Source organism: Triticum urartu, chromosome 5 (assembly GCF_003073215.2).
Source record: "Triticum urartu cultivar G1812 chromosome 5, Tu2.1, whole genome shotgun sequence".
In the NCBI taxonomy this organism is placed as follows: domain Eukaryota; kingdom Viridiplantae; phylum Streptophyta; class Magnoliopsida; order Poales; family Poaceae; genus Triticum; species Triticum urartu.
Genome location: NC_053026.1, coordinates 415,206,817 through 415,222,984, shown reverse-complemented (window position 1 = coordinate 415,222,984; position 16,168 = coordinate 415,206,817). Strand labels below are relative to the sequence as shown.

Below are 16,168 nucleotides of genomic sequence, written 5' to 3'. Positions count from 1 at the left end.
ATTCATCATTTGACCTTAAAATAAATCTAAGTGCACGCCATCACAATTTGACCTTCTTCGAGGTTTGTTTGCTATACTTAAGTCATAGAGTGAATTTCCAGGCATTTAGTAAATATGTTTTAAATTAAACTGCTTGTACATGAAGCTTGTTGATCTATAGTCTATTGGTGGTCTTTAGTCTATGTGCCAATTTTTTCATACAAAGAAGTTTCGAAAGAGAAACAAAGCAGCTCCGATAGTATGAACTCTCTTTAATTAGTATAAGCACTACAAAGAATTTGAAAGATGATCAGCTCTCATCATTTACATGTCCTACTAGTACTAGCTACATATGTTGTGTTATCGGGTCGAGACAACAAAGCTAGTTTACACGTTGATAAAAGGCGCGCCGGTGATGATCTCGGTGGCCGCGAGCGCGACGAGTCCGAGCATGGCGAAGCGGCCGTTCCAGAGCTCCGCGTTGGCGTTCATGATGGCGCCGGCTCTGCCCTCGGCGCTCTCGCCCTGGAGTAGTGGCACCAGCGACGCCACGGTTAGCACTGCCACGGAGTAGGCGAACCACGCCTGCCCGGTGCCACTGCCGAGCTGCGAGAGGAGCCCATCGCCACGTCCTGCCTCCACCGCAAGCGCCGTCACGAAGCCTACCATGGCAAGGCGCCCGTTGATACGCTCTGGCGCAGGGCCGCTGAACGCCAGCGCGTCCCAGATCGAGGTGCTCGTCTTGGGTTTGTTTGGCGGTGGTGTGCTCGGGCCCTCGGTTTGTGCCCTGACGACGAGGGCGCGTCGGCCCAGCGCTGGCAGAGACCGGGCGCCGAAGCGACCAGCCGAGCCCCGCGGCAGGACGGCGGCACCGGCGAAGGAACTCATGGTCACCATGGTTGCCATTAATTAGCCGTGGATGGAAGGCGCAGAAGGAAGCTACAGATGCTGCAACAGGCAAAGATGGTTGCTAGTACAGTTCTGATTGTTGTTGTGTCGCTGAGTGTTTGATGATGTATTGTTCCGAGAGAGTGGGCACAATTTATAGGCCGTGCTCCGCGACGGCCAACCCGCGACGAGCTGCGCGCGGTGGCCACGGCGATGCCCACGTCGCGAACTGCTCCCGGCCATGAATTACCTTCTCTACGTGGAGCGAGGCAGCGACTACGCGGACGTGGAGGCCACCGTGCGGAGGGCTCCAGGAAACGCCAAACAGACAGACAAGTTGCGAAGGAGGACTCCAGAATGGACAAGAAGCTTGTATCGACGCTCAGCACTATGTGATGTGATTCGGGTTTTGTTTCTAGCTCAAGCTAACAAAAGCACTAGAGAGATCTCCGTGGCGGCCGCAGGAAGGCAGCATGTACACTTTATTCTTTTTTAGTGTGGGTATGTAAACTTTATTCTTGCCGGTAAAGTGGTAACTATTTTTTCTTTTTATGAAAGGGATCTCCCGACTTGTTAACAAGACGACCACATAGTGATAGTGCTTTCAAAAAAAAACAAGACGACCACATAGGACACGTTTGGTTGGTCGCATTAGCCTCAGCCAGGTTCGTGCAGGAAGAAAAAGACCCGTTTGGTTACCCACATTCACTATTGGGCCTGCATAGCACGAAGAATAATGCACCTTTGGGCCTGCATTCCTGGGAACGCTCAAATCGGCCGTTTTTCTTTAGCCAGGCCCGAGCGATGCAACCCTAGGCACGCGGGCGTGAGCAGTTGCACGCATGGGTACGGTCCCGAGACGTCGCGTTGTTTCGAGATGCGTCGTCATAAATTACCCTCACCTCCCCCTCCTCACCACTCTCTCCCCTCTTCCCCACTCACACCAGCGGCGGCAACGGCGGCGACCACCTGAGCTCTACTGCGAATCGATCGAAGACGGCGGCAGCAACCACCGGAACGACTTTAGACCTCCACCGGAGCGTATCGGCCATGGCGGTAAGACCTCGTCGTCTCTGTATATTCACTGCTTTCAACTCGGGCTAGATTTGATTAGAGCACGCCATTGAAGAGGTAGGGGGGATTGAACACATCGGGGGAGGGGGGAGGATTCGATTAGAGCACATCAATCGATTCTGCATCTACGACTCATAGGTTATTTTTCGATTACATCGGGGGTGGGGATTGGATTATCTAGCCGCGGTGACCCTGGAGTCGCGTCGAGCGGCGGGGGAGCGTAATCATCTTCTTTTCTTCCTCATCGTCTTCGTCAAGAACGATGGGTCTTGCACGGTCGCCTGTCGCCGGCGCCCTGGCCACCATCTGCACATCGTCGTTATCGGACTTCAGCGAACCGAACGTACTACTCCAGTACGCTGCGGCACGCTAGTCTTGAGGCGCCTTGTACTGACTGTACTTGGCCCATCTTGCCCGCTGTCGACCGTCGCCGGAGTTTGCCTGATTCATGGCCCAACACAGGTTGTCCGCTAACATCGCGCCCTCGGCTGGGTCGGGAACCAGTGTCTTCAGCTCGTCCGGCGTAGCCTTCTTGAGCACAACATCGGCCTCCTTGTGCATGTCATCGCAGCTGCTGAAGTTCGAGCACACTTCCATGGTTTGCTCGAACTTCTTGCGGTCACCGAGCGAGCACCAAAGGAAGAAGGCCCTCCATCCAATGCCCCAGGGGAAAGGGTTGGGGTTGGAGTTGGAGTTCATGGCGAGGGAGAGGCTATGAAACAGAGAGGTGGAAGAGGAGAGGTGGTGAAACAGAGAGGATTTGAGTGCGATGCTGGGTTAGTGGGGTGGGTTAATATAGAAGAGCTAGGCCGATATGAATGAATGCTAATAGTTGAACTGCGTGTTGTAGGCAACCAATCAAACAACAAGCCTTTCGATTTAGCACATTCAGGCTAGAGGCGACGTAGGAACCCAATCAACATGCAGATATTGGTTTTTAGCCTGTATATGATCAGCCAGGTCCAACTGGAACAAATATGCAAAGTAGCAAAAAAGGTACAGGTAACCAAACACGCCCTAAGTGTATGTGGTAAGCAAGCACAAAACAAACAATGTCAAGACTTGTTAACAAGACAATTAGAGGTTTATCTGGCTGAAGGAAATCATTAGGCATTGTGCCAAATATGATATCAGAGTGTTGATCACTCAAGTGTTTTTTGGTCTCAAGGTGTTGAATAAGATGCAATGTCTGCAAACTCGCAATCCGCCGCTCCACCGATGGCTATCTTTTGCCACAATCAAACACCTCAGTCATCACCACCACGAGTCTTTTGGATTTTCATCAAAGAATCACCGTCGCTTTTCCCTTTTGGACACTGGTTCTATCATCATTGTAACGACATATAAAGTGGATGATGTCAAATAGCTCCTGCGGAAATTCCCTCATAGAAGCACACTTTGTTGTTTGTCTTCCAAATGTCCCATATCACCGAAACCACTCCAACCGTTGTGATTCTCCGAGAGAAGTACACATGAATGCATAGAATGAATCTCACCCATTCCAATCTCGTCCCCATGTCGCTCCAACGAGCGACTCGGGCGCCAACCCTAGCGTGTCGCTCCTCCGCTTCCCTCTCCTCCCCCCCCCCTTGCGCTGCCGGGTGAAGCCTGTGTGGCTGCGGTGGTGGCGGGGCGTCTCCTCCCGCATGCATGTCTTTTCGGGTAGCGGGGGCCTCAAGCACGTGGGGGCGCGGTCCTGGCCTGGTGGCCAACGACGGCGTGGTGGCTAAGCGCATGTGTGTGGACACGACGACAATGCGATGGCATCATGGAGGTGTGGGTGGAGTGGCTCACACACAAGGACGCTAGGGTGGCGGCGGATCTGGTTGCGGCCATTGCTCCCGGCCTTGGAGGCATGCATTGTTCCCCTCGTGGGCGGCGTGCGGCGTACGGCAGCGGGCAGTGTTGGGTAGGACTGGCTCGCGTGGCTTGGAGTGCGTCTAGCGTGGTGCTGGGGCGACGGTTCTTTGGTGCACAGGCGGGGCTTTGGTGGTGGATGACGTCCGTCGATGAGCATGTTCAGAATGCCGAGTTGTCCACGCTGGTTCGTGCCTCCGCATTGTGCTCTCCTGACATGTGTTTCGGTCGTGGTGTCGGTCTGAGTTGAGCTCCCTTGCGCGGCTGTGCTGTTGGTGGATTGGAGTCGATGGCCATGGGCATGGCGGCGTGCAAGCTTGCCTAGGCCAAGGCTAGAGGGCTAGGGCCGGGGCTTGCTCGACGGTGGCCGTCGACAACCGTTGGGTTGTGTCCTCCCGTCCACCGGGATCGGTTGCTCCATTGTTTTATCTTGACATTTTTTTTCTATGCTTAACGTACATCATCACATGTTCCAAGCCACAATTTGGCATTTTTTTTCAGGGTTCCATTGCTATATTTATATCATTTAGTGCATTTCGGGCATTTAGTGAATATAATTGAAAGGGGGATGTGCTGCAAGGCGATTAAGTTGGGTAACGCCAGGGTTTTCCCAGTCACGACGTTGTAAAACGACGGCCAGTGAATTGTAATACGACTCACTATAGGGCGAATTCAAACATCTGGGTGCCAAGACCCAACCCCGCACATGGAGCTTATCAATTTTTAATTTATAGAAAAAAGTCAAACAAGATCTAAAAAACATCAACATGCGAGGTAAAAATTTGAGAAGGTTTTGCAAAAGTTATGACTTATACTGCTTGGAAATCGCTTGGAGAAAGAATTTAAGTTTCGAGAGGGAATGGACCATGTTTGAAGGTGAAGTGCCGGTTGATTCATCGTTTGACCTTAAAAGAAATCTAAACATACACCATCACAATTTGACCTTGTTCGAGGTTTGTTTACTATGTTTAAGAGTGAATATCTAGGCATTTAGTTAATATAATTTAAATTTAAACTACAAGTATATGAAGCTTATTGATGTTTATATATTGGTGGTCTTTAGTCTGTTCTGGCCAACATGGAGCTTGTTGATATTTTGAGAACCAGATTATTTTTAATAATTCTATCGAATGCAAACCAAGTGTGAAAAGAATGCATTTTGATTCTTTTAAAAAAAAGTGGAGGTTGGGGCTCGAACGTCTCCTCACATGTTAAACAAACAAAAAAATAAAAAAATCCAACACTTCTAAAAAAAGTGGCCCAACTAGGACTCAAACCTAACACCTCTACTTCCTCTAATTCCCTTGCTACAACTACTGAACTACACTATGCCATTTCTTGTGTCTATATTGCAACGCTACACATATTGTAGTTAATACAAATACACATAGGAAACAAGCAGACGATCTGTGTGCTGAATGACCATTGGTGGAGGTAAAGAAAAACTCAGCAAAGCACCTGAGACACGTGGCAATTACAATTTCTATCGTCTAGCCGCCAAATACTTTATTTTGCCGAATATCCTCGTTTGATACTCGGCAAAGCTTTCGTGAAGGGTGTATGTTAAACATCCTTTACCGAAGGCAACACTAGGTTACGATTTTTTCTGAAGGGTGTATGCGGAACATGTAAAGACTTTGTCAAGTTGAAAATGAATTCAAACAAAGAAGCAAATTTCAGTACATAAAAAGAAGAGCTCGAACGAGAAACAAAGCAGCTCCGGTAGTATGAACCGTCTTTAATTAGTACTATAAGCACTACAAAAAATATGAGGATGATCAATTCTCATCATTTACATGTCCTAGGTACAGGTTGTGTTATCTGGTCCACGACAAAGCTAGTTTTAGACGCCGATGAAGGGCGTCCCTGTGTGTGGCTGGAGTGCCTCACACAGGGACGCTCGACTGGCGGCGGTTCTAACTGCGGTCGTTGATCCTGGCCTTTGAGGCACGCATTGTTCCCCTCCTGGGCGGCGTGCGGCAGCAGCGCACATTGTTCCCCTATTGGGTGGCGTGCGGCAGCGGGCAGCGTTCGGTAGGACTGGCTCGTGTGGCTTGGAGCGCGTCCGGCGTGGTGTTGGGGCGAGGATTCCTTGTTGCACATGCGAGGCTCCTCTGTTGGTGGATGACGTCTGCCGACGAGCATGTTTAGAAGGCCGATTTGTCCGCGCTAGTTTGTGCCTCCGTGTTGTGCTCTGCTGACCTGCGGTTCGGTCGTGGTGTCGGTCTGAGTTGAGCTCCCTTGCACGGCTATGCCGTTGGCGGATCGGTGTCAATGGCCATGAGCAGTGGCAGAGCTTGAAGCAAAAGGTTGGGTGGGCCAGGCTAACCAAGCTACAGAAGATTACCCATGGTTTGACGTTTCATGGCCTAAAACTGAATGTACAGTAAAGAGAATCATGCTGAGCTGGGCGGGCTAGGGCACGTGTTGGCCCTCACGTAGCTCCGCCACTGGCCATGAGTATGGCGGTGTCCAAGGTAGCCTAGGCCGTGGCTAGAGGTCTAGGGCCGGGGCTTGCTCGGCGTGGCCGTCGACATCCATTGGGTTGTGTCCCTTCCCGTCCATCGGGACCGGTTGTTTCATTGTTTCATGTTGAAACTTTTCCTATGCTTAACATACATCATCACATGTTCCAAGCCACAATTTAGCATTTTTCAGGATTCAATTGCTATATTTATATCATTTAGTGCATATTTCAGGCATTTAGTGAACATATTTCAAATTTGAATTGTATAAGTGCAAGAAAAAGTTGGCAAAATTAGATTGATTTTTTTACTAATTTTATTCTTTAGTATGTGCATAGGCTTTACTCAAGAAACGAAAATGAATTCAAACATCTAGGTGCCACAACTCAAACCCAGACATGGAGCTTTAATTTATAGAAAAAAGCCAAGCAAAATCTAAAAAACATGAAACCTGACATGGTATCAATATGCGAGGTAAACATTTGAGAAGGTTTTGCAAAAGTTATGACATGTACTGCTTGGAAATCGTACCAGCTTAGAGAAAGAATTTAAATTTCGAGAGGGAATGGGCCAGGTTTAAAGGTGAAGTGCCGGTTGATTCAACGTTTGACCTTAAAAAAAATCTAAACATACACCATCACAATTTGACCTTCTCCGAGGTTCGTTTGCTATATTTAAATTTAAGTCATAGAGTGAATTTCTAGGCATTTAGTTGATATAATTTAAATTTAAACCGAGGGTACATGAAGCTTATTGATGTTTGTATATTGGTGGTCTTTAGTTTGTTCAGGCCAACATGGAGCTCGTTGATATTTTGAGAAAGGGATTATTTTTTAATAATTCTATCAAATGCAAACCAAGTGTGAAAAACTGCATTCTGATTCTAAAAAAAAGTGGAGGTTGGGGCTCGAACCTCTACTTCCTCGCATGTTAAACAAACAAAATAAATTGAAAAATAAAATTGAAAAAATAACCCAACAAAAAAAGTGGCACAACCAGGACTCAAACCTAACGCCTTCACTTCCTCTAATCCCCTGCTACAACTACTGAACTACACTATGCCATTTCTTGTGTCCATATTGCAACACTATACGTATTGTACTTAATAAAAGTACACATAGGAAACAAGCACACGATCTGTGTGCTGAATGACCATTGGTGAAGGTAAAGAAAAACTCAGCAAAGCAGCTGAGACGCGACATGTTGCTAGTACCATTTTCATCGTCAAACACTTCATTTTGCCGAATACCCTCGTTTGATACTACCTCTGTCCCGGTTTATTGGTATCCTCGTATTTTGTGTCAAATTTTGACCGTAGATTTAATAAAAAAATATCCTTAAAAACAATTTAGTAGGAGTAGTTTAGTTTAGTCGTAGTTGTTGATCAAGAAATAACTTTCGACGAGGAATATCCTTAAAAATATGGCTAGTGATGAGTTGGCGGGGGTATGCACAACAATCTTATAGCAAAGGTTTGTCGTACACACGACAATGTGATTTTTTTTTTGAAAATAGAGGTAAACCCCCGGCCTCTGCATCATGATGATGCATGCGGCCCTTTTATTAAAAATTCAGAAAGTATCCTCAAAAGGTCTTACAACTCGCAAACGGAGCAAAATCAAAGCACATAAATCTGACAAAATAAAAAGGGCCTAAAAACAACCGATATGGTGATAATAAGGACAAGCACTCTAGCCCTGTATCTTGTTATGCGAACGCCATCCGAACCGGTTGAATATAGCCCGAGCCATCATTTCCCATTGGTTGCACCCAGTAACCAAAGGCTCCCTGGAGTTCATAGGAGTGAGTAAGGACCACGTACGGATCTAAGCTGTAGCTCTGAAGATAACCTGCAAAAAAGTTAAGTTGTGTTGTCTGTTAAAAATCATATCATTTCTGCAGTTCCATATAGCCCATAGTAACGCACATATTCAAATCCGAATACGAGCTGCTGTAATCTGTGCAACCCCAGCTAACCACGTCCCAAACAAAGACGCAATATCTACTGGGGGATTAATATTAAAAGATATATGAATCGTTCTCTAAAGTAACTTGGCAAGTGGGCAATCAATGAATAAATGTTGTATTGTCTCATCCTGAGCACAAAAACAACACCGCGAGTTGCCTACCCATCGCCTCTTAAGTAAGTTGTCCTTTGTGAATAGTACTTGCTTGTGGACAAACCACATAAAAATTTTAATCCGCAAAGGAACCTTAACCTTCCATATATTAAGTGACCTTGAGAGGGGGCCAGAATTAATCAAATCCGTATAAAAGGATTTCACCGTAAATATCCCATTTTTAGTTAACTTCCATTGTGTAGAGTTCGGCACGTCGGAGAGTCAAACTTCAATCAATCTCCGAACCAAGTGCATCTAGGCTGTCCATCTCGCACCCACTAACGTACGTCTGAACTGGATATTCAAGGGAATAGTTTGAAGGACGATACCTACGTAATCTTCCTTACGTTGCACAATATTGTAAAGGGTAGGATATTGTAAGGCCAAAGGTGTCTCTCCTAACCATGTATCCTCCCAAAATCTTGTTGACATTCCGTTGCCAACCAAGAATTTGACCCTACGAAAGAACATATCCTTCGTTCTCATAAGTCCCTTCCAGAACGGTGAATCAGTTGGTCTGATGGTAGTCTGGGCTAGCGTTTTCGAGTGCAAATACTTATTTCGCAGGATTTGAGACCACATGCCCTCCGGCTCTGTCCCTAACCTGTACAAGTGATACAACAATGTTTTTCAAATAGATTCATCTGGCTTGTGGAGTGCTACCTACGTCCTATGAGAAGGTCATAAGACAGTCGTCCAGAGTGGTGCTCGGTGCACGGAATACTAGTGTTGCCACCTCCGTGGTCCTATGATTTATGACTAGTCTGAGACTACGATTCTCAAGCTCCTGTCGAGACTTGCTCCATCAAGGGGGGGGGGGGCTCCTCTTGAGTTTATTCAGGTGGGGGTGAATGAGTTACATGCCCATGAGTGTCTCATATAGTCTAGGGATCCTTGACATTATGCTACCCTTGAGAAGAGATTTTTAGGGGTCCTTGAGAAGAGGAGGTGGGAGGGTAGAATTTGGTAAATTTTTGTCCTTTGGCCCATATGCCCCTAGTTTGGCCTAAATGTGGGTTGTAGCCCATTAAGAGATAATCCTTAAACTATCTGAAGTTTTCTTTGCTCCTTTGACTTTTTTATGTGTTCTTTGTCCTTTGACTCCTTGACCATGAAGATTTGCTTAGGCCTTCGTTGACCGAGGTGGCTTGCTTTGACCCATGGGACTTGCTTGGACTATTGTTGACCTCCTTGACTTGTATTGATCAGCGTTGGCCTTTGTTGACCGCCCATGTGGTACGCCATGTAGAACAGGGGTGGGACATTGAATACAGTCGAAGCAATTACCACAACAAGAGGAGTGGACACACACACACGCGCGCGCGCTTGCGCACACACGCACGCACGCACGCACGCACCCACACACACGCACACGTATACGCACTTGCAATGGCAATCCCAGTGCCCGCCTCCCTCGTGCCGGCCTTGTCATGCTGGAGCTCGCCCGCCCGCCATCGTTGCCTTGGAGCATGCGCCCAACCCCTTAATCTTAGACTTTGATTTTGAATGGTAGGAGGAGGAAGACGTGAAGGAAATATGCCCTAGAGGCAATAATAAAGTTGTTATTTATATTTCCTTATATCATGATAAATGTTTATTATTCATGCTAGAATTGTATTAACCGGAAACTTAGTACATGTGTGAATACATAGACAAACAAAGTGTCCCTAGTATACCTCTACTTGACTAACTCGTTAATCAAAGATGGTTAAGTTTCCTAACCATAGACATGTGTTGTCATTTGATGAACGGGATCACATCATTAGAGAATGATGTGATGGACAAGACCCATCCGTTAGCTTAGCACTATGATCGTTTAGTTTATTGCTATTGCTTTCTTCATGACTTATACATGTTCCTCAGACTATGAGATTATGCAACTCTGGAATACCAGAGGAACACTTAGTGTGCTATCAAACGTCACAACGTAACTTGGTGATTATAAAGATGCTCTACAGGTGTCTCCGATGGTGTTTGTTGAGCTAGCATAGATCGAGATTAGGATTTTTCACTCCGTGTATCGGAGAGGTATCTCTGGGCCCTCTCGGTAATGCACATCACTATAAGCCTTACAAGCATTGTAATTAATGAGTTAGTTGCAAGACGATGCATTACGGAACGAGTAAAGAGACTTGCCGATAACGAGATTGAACTAGGTATAAGGAACCGACGATCGAATCTCGGGCAAGTAACATACCGATGACAAAGGTAACAACGTATGTTGTTATGCGGTTTGACCGATAAAGATCTTCGTAGAATATGTAGGAGCCAATATGAGCATCCAGGTTCCGCTATTGGTTATTGACCGGAGATGTGTCTCGGTCATGTCTACATGGTTCTCGAACCCGTAGGGTCCGCACGCTTAACGTTTGATGATGATTTGTATTATGAGTTATGTGATTTGATGTACCGAAGGTTGTTTGGAGTCCCGAATGAGATCATGGACATGACGAGAAGTCTCGAAATGGTTGAGACGTAAAGATCGATATATTGGAAGGCTATATTCGGACATCGGAAAGGTTCCGAGTGATTCAGGTATTTTTCGAAGTATCGGAGAGTTACGGGAATTCACCGGGAAAGTAGTGGGCCTTAATGGGCCATACCGGAAAGGAGAGAAGGGCCTCAAGGGGTGGCCGCGCGCCCCCCATGGCAAGTCCGAATTGCACTAGGGAGGGGGCGGCGCCCCCCCCCCTCTCTTTCCTTCTCCCTCTCCTACTCCTTCCCTCTCTCCTCTCTTGAAAAAGGAAGGGGACTCCAACTAGGATTGGGAACCCTAGTTGGACTCCCCCTATAGGCGCGCCCCTCCTAGGCCGGTCTCCTCTTCCTACCCCCTTTATATACGTGGGCAGGGGGCACCCATAGACACACAAGTTGATTTCTTAGCAGTGTGCGGTGCCCCTCTTCACAGATTTCCACCTCGGTCATATTGTCGTAGTGCTTAGGCGAAGCCCTGCGTCGGTAACTTCATCATCACCGTCAACACGCCATTGTGCTGACGAAACTCTCCCTCAGCCTTAGTTGGATCTAGAGTTCGAGGAACGTCACTGAGCTGAATGTGTGCAGATCGCGGAGGTGCCATGCGTTCGGTGCTTGATCGGTTGGATCGCGAAGATGTTCAACTACATCAACCGCGTTACTAAACGCTTCCGCTTTCGGTCTACGAGGGTACGTGAACACACTCTCCCCGCTCGTTGCTATGCTTTTCCTAGATAGATCTTGCGTGATCGTAGGAATTTTTTTGAAATACTACGTTCCCCAACAAGACGACCATGTGCTCTCGTCGACGGCAACCTCGACGGATTCTAGGCGCTACGTGATGCATGCTATGACGATTTCGCGAAGCAGCAGTGTGCCCACGAGTGTGCCGAGTTGGTCAATGCCACCCCCCGTAGCATCGAATGCGTAGAGTGTGAGGCCCATGCAGTTGCGGAAGCAGCTGTTTGGCCTGATCGCATCCTCACTCCCACCATTTTGTCACCGTAGTCGGAGGGATTGGATGATTTGCCCCACTTTATAAGGGGTTGGATGATTTGCCTCAGGGTTGTTTTGATGACCAGTAGCTTCGGCCCCACCCGGCAGCCTCTCAACGGGCAAATTATCAAATGGAGAAGTAAAGTGGGGTAAAAGATCCAATTTCTCCCGTGGTCGAGGCTATCGCGGGACACGAAGCCGGCATGGTGCAGTCAATGGAAGTGGTGGACTTGGATGTTGGCCACATGGAAGCCGCACACGCGTTCTTAGTTAGTGATGAAGCAAAAGACGATGCCTAGCTAGCTATATAATTCTGAGATTTTATCTTATAAATTAAGTAATTCCATTGTTGAAATACTATGTTTAGCAACATTAAAAAGGAAGTACTATTTTTGAATTAACCATGTGAACAACTTCACACACAATTATTATTGAAGAATTGCCTGTGATTGTACAAATCACAAGACACGGTGACGACAGATAAACGTGTGCCCGAATTGCACATGATGTTCCGAGATGAAATGTGTGTGAGGCGTCCCATCATCACACTTGATTAGATATGCAGAACTGTGTGCTCGATGTCGCCCATGATTTGCTTTTGACAACCGTATGGGATGATGCCAGTCGTCGCACACGCTTCGTGCAAGCAAAACATGTGTAACACAACGCACACGGTTTCATTATGCAAATTATGTGTGATGGGTCAAACATCGCACACTATCCTTTTCTTTGAAGCCCCAAGCTGCTTGTTCATCCGCTCAATTTCATCCCTATGTGTAACCTCGAGCCAGAAGCGTGCATTTGGAGTAGTTGATTTTTTTAATGTAATCTTATGTTGCTCAGTATAGGTGCAAGTACAAGTTAGAGATGTGCAACTTTGCTTTAATGTGTACTCCCTCTTATAAACTAGTAATATAAGATGTTTTAGAACGCTTAGGAAGTATTTTCCATGTCCGAATTGTAAAACTACATGTCTTAACATGTTATTTGTGATAAAATTTCAAATGTAATAAACGTGGTAGAAAGAGGAATTCATGTCAAACATACATGGAGTGAGAAAAAAGATAGATGAATCTTCTTTAATTAGCAAGTACTATATATACTTACAAAGAATACATGCCCTACTAGGTAAGTCCAGGTTGTGTTATCCGGTGGACAACAATGCTAGTTTATTCTACACGTTGATGAAGGGCGCGCCGGTGATGATCTCGGTGGCCGCCAGAGCGACGAGGCCAAGCATGGCGAAGCGTCCGTTCCAGAGCTCCGCGTTGGCGTTCATGATGGCGCCGGCTCTGCTCTCGGCGCTCTCACCCTGGAGCAACGGAACCAACGACGCCATGGACAGCACCGCCACGGTGTAGGCGAACCACGCCTGCCCAGTGCCACTGCCAAGCTGCGAGAGGAGCCCATCGCCTCGGCCTGCCTCCACCGCGAGCGCCGTCATGAAGCCCACCATGGCTAGCCGCCCGTTGATGCGCTCTGGCGCAGGGCCGCTGAAGGCCATCGCGTCCCAGATCGAGGTGCTCGCCTGTGTCAAGAACAAATATCAGAAACGTGCCACTGGACTGAGATTAGCTACGACGCCATGCTGCCTACTCCCTCTGTTTCTAAATATAAGTTTTTCTAAAGATTCCAACAAATAACTACATACAAAGCAAAATGAGTAAATTACGCTTTAAAATATGTCTATATACATCCGTATGTTGTAGTTTATTTGAAATGTCTTAAAAAATTTATATTTAGAAACGAAGGGAGTATATGGCATGCATACCTTGGGTTTGTTTGGCGGTGGTGCACTCGGGCCCTCGGTTTGTGCCCTGACGACGAGGGCACGTCGGTCCTGCGCTGGCAGAGACCGGGCGCCTAAGCCACCAGCCGAGCCTCGCGGCAGGACGGCGGCACCGACGAAGGAACTCATGGTCATCATGGTTGCCATTAGACAGCCGTGTAAGGTGCACGAAGGAGATGCTGCAACAAGCGATGAACCGGCTAGATGATTGCTAGTTGCTGTTTGTTGTGTCGCTGAGTGTGTGTTGGTGTATTGTTCGGAGCGAGTGGGCGCAATTTATAGGCCGTGCTCCACGAGAGCCAACCCGTGACGAGCTGGGCGTGGTGGCCGCGACGGTGCCCACGTCGCGAGCGGCTCTCGGCCGTGAATTTACCCTCTACGTGGAGAGCACGCGGACGTGGAGGCCACCGTGCATTGGCCGGAGGGCTTCCTGTCAAACACGGGCCAGTAGCTTCTGTCATTATTTTCCCCCTGTATAAACTTTCTCACGTCAATCCTTTTTTTTTTCGGGGCGGGGACTTACCCACGTGAACTAATCAAAAAACACTTTGAAGACACGGTGAAACATGATTATGTTACTATTGAGATTCAGACAAATTGACAATTCAAAAGAAATGAATCCAACGTTACTTTACTACCGAAATAGAAATCCTTTCCTCGCAAAAAAATAAATTAGAAATCCTTTTATTTTCATCTATCAAAGTGCATACAAGTCGTTGAAGTACCTGGAAGGTTTGATTAAAATTGTCAAGGAACCATTTATTTCTACAGTATCTGATTAGGCAATAGTAAATAGTAAGGTGAACAAAAATCAGATATACTAGGTAAAGGCCCAAAATTTTCTCGAATAGGAATTCTAGGATTAGATTATTTTATCACATTTGGATGTTTTTTATTTTTGAATAAATCAATTCGAGCGCAGTTTAATGCCAAAAAAATCATCAAAGATTGGTATTCTTTATTTTGATTCAGTAAGGTGCTAATAGCTTCTTCATGTTGGCTAAGTGATTCACTCTCCGCCGTGGAATAAAGGGACTGATATTGGTAGAATTCTTAGAGTTGACTTGCTATTAGCATGAGAAGTAAAATTGACAAGTCAAACTTGGGAGTGAGGCGTTTTGGCTCCCAGGAGCATCTGCACCTGCGCTGAATAAAAAAAATCAAAAAATACTAGAAAAATTCATGATGTGCATGATGTCCGGTCCAATTTTTCAGAGTAGCTCTCGACAAAAAAGACAAATTTAGGGTCTGTTAAATAGTGTACTGTTTGTATACTGTTCTGACCCAATTTATCTTTTTTTGCTGAGAGCTACTCAAATGTCGAAATGCTCTGAAATTTGAAGCGCACCTCACGCACCAAATTATCTACCATGCACACAAAAATTGGATTTTTTTGAATTTTTTTATGAATTATTTCTTAACCGGGTGCAAATGAGTCCGGGCTCAGAATTGGATATTCGCAAACTTGGGGCTTATGTTCTTCTTGCAAAAGATCATGCGGGAAAAGTGTTGCTAAATTTCTTCCTTCATCCATATCATATGCGGTTGTAGGGAAAACAGAAACAAAATAATTTTCCTTGCTCCTGATTTTTTTTCCTGTTGAATGTTGACCGATTTTTTTTCTCTTCTTTTGATTCCTTTGAATCTATTTTTTTGTCTTTCTAGAGGTATCAAACAACCACCTAATATTTTATCTATCTCCTCAAGAATATGAATATTTCCATAAAATACTATGAGTTTCGTATGGCTTTCTTTTCTCTTCACTCGGACCAGTCTACCTAGTAGACTTCTCGTATTTTTGCTCTAGGTTGTGTATCCACTCCAATTATACTATTGTCAATTGTCAAGAAACTTTGGGAATGAAGATCTTGCCCAGATATACAGTTCTTGAAGAACGAATAGAAAAAGGTCAAATTGTTTTTGCACCTTAGACTAAATTCTTTTGTTCCTCGGTGCTCAATCAAACATTGTTTTTATGATGGAATCTTTCGATGGGCTATCATATTCGTTCTCCAAGTTTTCCTCTGAATCCATTTTGTATTTACAATAACATTATGCAATAAGAAAAAAAAATAGTATTTCTACGCAAAACACCAACAAAAGGGGATTTCAATATTAATCCAGGATACAAGTTTTTTCTATTGTTCATGATGATATTGTACTGGAATGACGAAACGATTTCTTTGCTTTCGGCAACAAACCCGAATTATCCTGAAAAATAGAAGGATATATAAAATTCAAATGGTCGTATTAATTGCTAAATCATAGTGTGCATGAAATGTACTAGTTAATTGTAAGATCAAGTTTGTGCAAGTGCTACAATAGCAAAGTGAAGTTTAAGACTCGCCTCTGAATTTTTGGACGCGGGATGAGCCAAGCATCCTACAAGTGACTATCGAGCATTTTTATCGAATCCAACCGTATAATATCATTTCTGATATCGACAAGGTACCTTTGTACGCCTATTACATCCCAACCCAGCTCTCATTTTTAAGAAGATTTTGGATGACAAACAATTCAGCTCC

At 45.8% G+C, this 16,168-nt stretch overlaps 2 protein-coding genes across 2 annotated transcripts; both read right to left on the bottom strand.

Moving 5' to 3' along the window:
* Positions 1–224: 224 nt before the first annotated feature.
* Positions 225–1,003, bottom strand: LOC125556113 (low molecular mass early light-inducible protein HV90, chloroplastic-like). Its single transcript, XM_048718903.1, has one exon. It carries the CDS (start codon positions 883–885, stop codon positions 367–369), a length of 519 nt encoding a protein of 172 aa, XP_048574860.1. The 5' UTR covers positions 886–1,003; the 3' UTR covers positions 225–366.
* Positions 1,004–12,907: 11,904 nt separating this feature from the next.
* LOC125556112 (low molecular mass early light-inducible protein HV90, chloroplastic-like) lies at positions 12,908–13,906 on the bottom strand. Its single transcript, XM_048718902.1, has 2 exons — positions 13,626–13,906; positions 12,908–13,382 (listed from the first exon to the last, which is right to left on the bottom strand). The coding sequence occupies exons 1-2, from the start codon at positions 13,788–13,790 to the stop codon at positions 13,029–13,031; spliced, it is 519 nt and encodes a 172-aa protein (XP_048574859.1). The 5' UTR covers positions 13,791–13,906; the 3' UTR covers positions 12,908–13,028.
* Between the last annotated feature and the right edge of the window lie 2,262 nt (positions 13,907–16,168).

What these genes read in the sequence shown, in the direction of transcription:
- LOC125556113 (XM_048718903.1), bottom strand. Translation starts at nt 885, where the DNA reads ATGGCAACCATGGTGACCATGAGTTCCTTCGCCGGTGCCGCCGTCCTG.
- LOC125556112 (XM_048718902.1), bottom strand. Translation starts at nt 13,790, where the DNA reads ATGGCAACCATGATGACCATGAGTTCCTTCGTCGGTGCCGCCGTCCTG. An exon ending in CACCGCCAAACAAACCCAAG is followed by an intron (nt 13,383 to 13,625) that starts GTATGCATGCCA and finishes TTCTTGACACAG; the next exon opens with GCGAGCACCTCGATCTGGGA.